The 7,637-nt window shown below is 46.8% G+C and overlaps 1 protein-coding gene across 2 annotated transcripts; it reads right to left on the reverse strand.

Moving 5' to 3' along the window:
• Nucleotides 1-39: 39 nt before the first annotated feature.
• Nucleotides 40-7,373, reverse strand: tbc1d15 (TBC1 domain family, member 15). 2 transcript variants are annotated; one of them, XM_058644606.1, is made up of 17 exons: nucleotides 7,291-7,373; nucleotides 6,418-6,519; nucleotides 5,887-5,961; nucleotides 5,629-5,767; nucleotides 5,348-5,555; nucleotides 4,473-4,575; nucleotides 4,186-4,383; nucleotides 3,981-4,109; nucleotides 3,799-3,902; nucleotides 3,620-3,714; nucleotides 3,387-3,503; nucleotides 2,771-2,871; nucleotides 2,594-2,693; nucleotides 2,397-2,494; nucleotides 2,146-2,262; nucleotides 1,966-2,052; nucleotides 40-1,065 (listed from the first exon to the last, which is right to left on the reverse strand). In XM_058644606.1, the coding sequence occupies exons 1-17, from the start codon at nucleotides 7,315-7,317 to the stop codon at nucleotides 874-876; spliced, it is 1,992 nt and encodes a 663-aa protein (XP_058500589.1). In that variant the 5' UTR covers nucleotides 7,318-7,373; the 3' UTR covers nucleotides 40-873. The 2 variants fall into 2 exon arrangements, with proteins under 2 accessions (XP_058500589.1, XP_058500590.1); XM_058644607.1 differs by having other exon boundaries at nucleotides 4,186-4,380; nucleotides 7,291-7,355.
• Between the last annotated feature and the right edge of the window lie 264 nt (nucleotides 7,374-7,637).

Consider the following 7,637-nt stretch of genomic DNA (forward strand, 5'->3'; position numbering starts at 1 on the left):
TCATCAGGAAGTTAAGGAAACAAGGAGACTCGTGAGGAGTTAGGAAAAGTGCACCAACTTTATTTCAAACAGAGGATACGGACAGTGGCGCTGGGGGCGGGGTTTATAAATCTGAAAATCTAAAAACCTTCACTGTTGAACTTGGTTTCCATGGTGACACTGTCTGAAAGGTCAGAGAACCCTTTTAAACACTTTTATTGTGAAAGAGCCACACGCGTGCAGCTTCCTGTTCGCTGTAACTTTGATTGGCGTGACAGGCTCATTTCCCAGAATGCAGCAGTGTCCTCACACAGGATTAATACTGAGAAGAGACAAATCAACAACCTGCAGGTCTGAAGCCCCACCCACCGGCTCCCAGTGTGGGTGTGTCCACTCAGAGAACCAGGGTCACACAGATGATGACATCATCAGTCACGTCAACACCAGAGGGTCAGTGACCTGGTCGTTGCCCTCAGTGATCACATGTTCAACTCTTCACACCTGGGTGTTTCTCCTGTGATCATGTGATCACCTCTAAAGTCCCTGCCCCTTTATTTTGATCAACACTGTCACCATACCTGTGTGTGTGTGTGTGTGTGAGTGAGTGAATCATGGATGACAGTTTACAGGATGACATCAGCAAGGAGGCGGAGTCTGTAACTCAGGATGGAGGTGGAGACTTCAGAGTTGAACATGTGATCAGATCAGGGCAGATGTTAACAGCTGATCGACTGCTGATCACAGCTCCTGACTCAGTGGCGCCCCTCTGTGGCTTCTTTAGAATCATCAATGACGGAATGACGAAGATGCAGGAATTACAAAAATAAGATTATTCTCTGCCGGAGGAAGTGGGAGGAGTCAGCACTCGCCGTCGTGACTCAGTCTGTCTCTTCACTACGAAATGAAGGCAACTTTGTTGTGTGAACTCGAGTCCCTCAAGTGTCCTTGGACATTGGAACACGTGTCCTGTCGCTGTGATACTGAGGGAGGAGCAGTAAGTGGAGCAGGAGAACCGGCGTCTCTCAGGTCAGAACCACATTCTTCTGCACTGAAGCCCAGAATGTCTGTGATGGAGTCGGGCAGATCCTGAGGACCATAAACATCACGTCAGAAAACAAGGAGAACCAATCACGATGACAATGACATCATCGTCTCATATTTAGCTCTGATCACTTGACACATGAGCTCAGACATGAACCATCTCCAGAACATCCTGAAGACTCCTGGGTCTCAGATCTGGACTCTGGTGAAAATGCAGACTCATACTCACTGAAGCTGAGCCTGATGAATCCTAACACTACACCACAACAGCGCCCCCTACATGTCACTGTCACTGTGCTGTCACTGTGATGTCGCCGTGATGTTTCTATGATGTCGCTGTGATGTTACTATGATGTCACTGTGATGTTGCTGTGATGTTACTATGATGTCGCTGTGATGTTCCTATGATGTCGCTGTGATGTTACTATGATGTCATGTTACTGTGACGTCGCTCTGATGTTACTATGATGTCACTGTGATTTTACTATGGTGTCACTGTGATTTTACTATGGTGTCACTGTGATGTTACTATGATGTCTCTGTGATGTTCCTATGATGTCACTGTGATGTTACTATGATGTCTCTGTGATGTTCCTATGATGTCACTGTGATGTTACTATGATTTTACTATGATGTCAGTGTGATGTTACTATGATGTCACTGTGATGTTACTATGATGTCACTTTGATTTTACTGTGATGTTACTATGTCAATGTGATGTTGCTGTGATGTTACTATGATGTCACTTTGATGTCACTGTGATGTTGCTGTGATGTTACTACGATGTCACTTTGATTTGACTGTGATGTCACTGTGATTTTGCTGTGATGTTACTATGATGTCGCTGTAATGTTACTATGATGTCAATGTGATGTTGCTGTGATGTCGCTGTTGCTGTGATGTCGCTGTGATGTAACTGTGATGTCACTGATGTCACTGTCGTACCTTACAGCTCCTCAGCTGCAGACTGATTCCCTCTGCTTTCTGAAGAATCTCCTCAATGTCCAGTTTCATCGAGAGCTCGTTGATGTGCTGCAAAAACAAACAAATGTCAGAATCAATGTAGCTCCACCCACATTACAAAGTGGTGAGCGCTGCCCCCTGCTGGAGGCTGACAGTAGTTACTTTGAGGATCTCGTTGAAGCCATAGTTCTCCTCCATGATCTTGCGTTTCTCTGAATCCAGGATGGAACAGCAGATGAGCAGGTGGAAGTTCTGACATGGAAGAGCAGTCCACATCACCTGGCCATGACATCACACACACACAGTCACATGGGAAACTGACCTGAGACACATGCATGCATGCATGCGTGTGTGTGTGTGTGTGTGTGTGTGTGTGTGTGTGTGTGTGTGTGTGTGTGTGTGTGTGTGTGTACCTCCCAGAGCCGCAGGACATCCTGGAAACTGAGTTCCCTCTTGAATCTGATCAACAGCCAACGGAAACAGAAGTACAGGAACCCTGAGTCTTGAGACTCTGAGAGACAGACAGAGGACATAGACTTATAAAAGCATGGAGACTGGTTTTGAGTCGGGTGTTTCAAAGTCATTGAGTGATGACTTTGTGTTTTTGTACCGAGGTAGTTCCAGAAGGACACGTCCAACAGTCGCAGCAGAGAACTGAGGTGAATCAGCTGAGTCTTCATCCCCTGCATCTGCTCCTCAAAGTTCTGGTGCTGCAGCACAGACACAGCAGTGAGATCACTGAGTTCAAACCTGACAGGTGAGAAGACGTCATGTGTGTTTCACTCACCACCTGGTCCATGAAGGACACAAAGCACCAGAATGCGTCCACCTCGTTCTCCATCACGTAGAGAATTGGCGACAGCAGGTCACTCATGCCCTGAACATAACCTGAGCAGGACACAAGGTCAGTAAGCAGATGCTCTAAAGTTAACAAGTTCCTCATATGACCCAGTCACGTTCATGCTCCACTAATGTTCCATCTCTCTGCCTTTCATTCAAAGGTTCCTCTAATGTTCCTGTTACAGTTGCTGTTAATGTTCCTGTCAAAGTTCCTGTAATGTTTCTGTTAAAGCTCCTGTAATGTTCCTGTTAAAGTTCCTGTAATATTCCTGTAATGTTCCTGTTAAGTTGCTGTCAAAGTTCCTGTAATGTTCTTGTTAAAATTGCTGTAATGTTCCTGTTAAAGTTGCAGTTAAAGTTCCTGTAATGTTCCTGTCAAAGTTGCTGTTAAAGTTCCTGTAATGTTCCTGTTAAGTTGCTGTTAAAGTTCCTGTAATGTTCCTGTAATGTTCCTGTTAAGTTGCTGTCAAAGTTCCTGTAATGTTCTTGTTAAAATTGCTGTTAAAGTTGCTGTTAAAGTTGCTGTTAAAGTTGCCGTGCAGAGTCGGTGCTGCGTGTCTCACCCAGGTCGAAGTCATACATGCAGTAGGTCATCAGGATGTCGTGGAGCAGAACAAGGCCCGGGTTGTCGATACCTTCATAGAATCGGTTTGTTCTGTCTGTTCTGTTCACGTCTTTCTCTGAAAACAGACAGAGATGTTACAGACTGACTCCGCAACCCCCCCCCCACACACACACACACGCCATGGTGTTATTGATCAGTAATAGTGATCAATAACACGATCACGTGTCTCACCGATGAGACTCCTGTAGTCTCTGAGTCTGGAGTTCCTCTTCTCCTGCTCCTCACTCACCGACTTCCACTGCAGCTTCATCCTGAAGTACTCATCTCTGTCAACAACAACAACAACATCATCATCAGAGTAAACAACAACAACCCCTGAGCTGTGACAGACATGTGTCCAGAGGACGTACGTCTTTTGTCTCTGCAGAAACTTCCTGTCCTCCAGTGAACTGTCCCAAGGAAAATAACCCAACAGAAACTTCCAGGCCTCTTTCCTCACTGCATGACTGAGTCCCTGCAGACAGACAGGTGGACAGTCAGATAGACGGACAGTCAGAGACAGACAGGTGGACAGTCACAGGTCAACACTTGCCCCTCTGAAGATGTTCTGTTTCAGCTGATTGGTCCGGACCATACTTCCATCTAAGTCCTGGTGTTTGATCCAGTCCTCCATAGACAGAGGCTCCGCCCTCATCACCTGAGGCCGCACCCCCAGATCGATCTGACGACAAGTGACATCAACACGTTCATACATTTCTATCAATGTGTCCTTGAATACCCTCAGGCTCTCTGCTCACCCTGGTGATGACCTCAAAGCCCGGCTCCGCCTGCTGGTTGATCTCCAGTCCTGGAATTACTTCACCCAGCAGGTCAGGCACTTCCTCCGGGGGGCGCTGGTGCTGCTCCTCTGTCCCCCGGAAAGCATCAAAAATGTAGTTGGTGACTTTGGAGAAGCCGCCGAGTGTCGTCACGTATGGATCTTTCCTCAACTTCTGCTGCGTCAAAAGTAAACGTGAGTCGTGGTAATGGTTCTGAGCAGCAGGGGGCGCTGTGTCAGCACGTCACACGTGTGTGTGTTACTCACATGAATGATGCCGAAGTTGTTGTCGTCCAGAAGGTTTTCGAAGGACTGAGACAGAGCTTTGTTTGGAGTGTTGACCATTAGACACTGATCATCATCTGGACACCTGCACAAAGACACGCGCACGCACACACACATACAGAGAGACACACGCGTGCACACACAGATCCACAGACACACACAGAAACAGACACACACACACACAGAGAAAGACACACACACAGAAACAGAGAGACACACACAAACACATACAGAGAGACACACACACACACACAGACACAGAGAAAGACACACACACACACACACACAGACGCGCACACACACAGACACAGAGAAAGACACACACACACACACACATACATACAAACACATACAGAGAGACACAGACGCGCGCGCACACACACACAGACACAGAGAGACACACACACACACAGACACGTGCACACACAGAGAGAGACACAAACACAGAGAGACACACACACACACACACACACACACACACACACAGACAGAGGGAAAGACCGAGGACGTTAAAGAAACACCAGTCACAAAGGAGTGACGCTTTTCTGTCAACCAATCAGCTGACTGTTGTGGGTCTAGCTCCGCCCTGACTGTACCATTACTGTGGTAACTCAAGGGAAAGGGACTGAAAATGGAAACACAACAAAACGTACCATAACAAACTAAAGCGGACTGTTCCACTCGGTGGAAGACTTGACCACTGCTCCAGAAACTTTGTAACAAAGAAAAGTGACCACATGTTTGTGAGCAGAAGGCGGGGTTAGAAGCTGTTCACATGGCTCATGGTGGCTCCTTCTCCTGACCTATGATTGTTTGTTTGTTTGTTTGTTTGTTGACCTCCAGTAGTATGAACTTACTCAGTGAGCAGAGCAAATCTTCTCAGGCTGTCCAGGAACTCTCTGCTGCCACCCTGGTGGAAGTGCAGAGCAGGCAAGTTGGTGGAGCAATCCTTCAGTTTGAAGGTGAGGACGCTCCAACCCTGAGTCCTCACAGTGACGGACCTGAGGTCACTGATGCTGACGGTCAGCACCCACCTGCTCCTCTCGTGGCTGTGGTTCAGAGAGCCTGTCCAAATCACAAACAGTGACATCAGAGGTGATGTCCCTTCCTGTCCATGAACACGCGACAGTGAACTCACCGTCTCCGTTGACCCAGGGCTTCTTTTTGAAGGACACCGCGTTGACCATGTCCCACTCGGTCTCGTAGCTGTGCTGCGTCTCTAACTGCTGTGTCCTGTCAGCTGGACCTTGAGACCACTGCACCACCGAGCTCGAGTCCTGAGGGAGGGGCCAACACACACACCAGCTGAGTTACTCAGACCCTCATCAGTTCACACACTGATGACAAATGGTTAAAACAAAACTACCGAGTCATGATTCAGTTGTCAGGCACAAACCTTTCCAGCACACTGCATGTTGAACATGTCCACAGTGTCCTCCAGAGGTCTGTAGTCCACCATGATGTCACCATCCTGAGGGTGGAGACACACACACACACACACACACACACACACACAGGTGTATTATAAGAGATGAAGGCTCTTGTTGCTGTGTTTACTTCTGCACTTTATCTTTCACTCTTCTTTAACGACTTCCTTTGAGGTTTTATATTCTGTTGTGAGTTTTAGATTTGAAATTGTTGGACTCCCTGGAGGAAGACATGAACTTCCTGGATAAATAAAGGATACAATAATGTCTTTCTCTGGACTTTCTAAACTGAACTCTGGTTTACAGGAACTTTTCGCCTCAGTCAAGGCCACCTGTAGAACAACCCAGGCTCTGCCCCCACACTGTGTCCTTCCGTCTGTCCACACAGTGTCCATCCGTCTGTCAGTCCACACTATTTCTGTCTGTCCACACCGGGTCTGTCTACACTAAAATCATCTGTTTTCAACAATGACATCATCTGATACCAACACGATTCTCACCTTGTCCACGATGCGCAGTGTCCCTGAGATCAGGACGTCCTGCTCCATGCTGTCCTCATCTCCATTAGGACGAATGAAGACGCCGTCATGTTCAAACACCACCTGAGACACAGATTAAAGATGTCCACTTTGACACTGATGTGTGTGTGTTTAAAAACATACAATCATTCACTAAAAACACATTAGCTGTGGGATTGTCAACGTCCAATGAAGAGGAAACTAGTTAAACTAGTCAGTGTTAAACATCTGGACGTGGGTTAGTTAAACTAGTCAGTGTAAAACACCTGGATGTGGGTTAGTTAAACTAGTCAGTGTAAAACATTTGGATGTGGGTGAGTTAAACTCGTCAGTGTAAAACACCTGGCTGTGGGTTAGTTAGACTAGTCAGTTTAAAACATGTGGATGTGGGTTAGTTAAACTAGTCACACTACTGACACCTGGTCAGCAATGACTGTGATGAGAGCGCCCCCTGTGTTTGGAGCGTGAGTAGTTAAACAGAGACTCAATGACATTAAACTCTCAACGTATTCTCAAAATATCGTAGATTTAACGAGGTGAAGAACATAGCGGATCAGAACCTGGACCCGGACCGAGGAGCCACGGACCCACAATGGCTCACACTGTCGGAGTCAAAGTGGACAGGGGACAGGGGACAGGTTCACGGTCCAGCACCACTTCGTAACAACATGCTAACAGTGACGTTAGCAGTTAGCATGTAGCTCAAGACTGCTCTGCGTCCTCGTACACATTTTGTGGCTGTAGCTTCTATTAGCTCAGCGGCTAACTAACCGGACTAAGCTGGTCGTGACCTAATCGTGACCCGGTTGTGACCCGTTTAAACGGACTGTGTGGGACAGAAGTAACGGCTCTTACCTTCTGGACGTAACCCGCCGCCATCATGTCTGCCTGACTCCTGATGACGTCAGCAGCTCACGTGTCTGTCAAAGTCCATAAACAAAAAGGGACAAGTCAGCTTCCGGTTAAGAGGAGTCCGCTTCCGGTGCCGTGGAACGCTGAGTCTGCTTTTCCCAAACGTTGAAGGAACTTTAGTGATGTTATTGATTTTATTTTGATGAACGTTTATTTTGTTTTATATTAATAACATCAATAAAGTGTTGTCATCGTTTAATAATTATATTTTATTAACTCACCCACGTCACTTGTCTTGGCCCTGTTAATCCAGAATAGATTAAAACGTGTTAGACTAAAATAAGACAAAC

This window comes from Solea solea, chromosome 12, assembly GCF_958295425.1.
Source record: "Solea solea chromosome 12, fSolSol10.1, whole genome shotgun sequence".
Taxonomy (NCBI): domain Eukaryota; kingdom Metazoa; phylum Chordata; class Actinopteri; order Pleuronectiformes; family Soleidae; genus Solea; species Solea solea.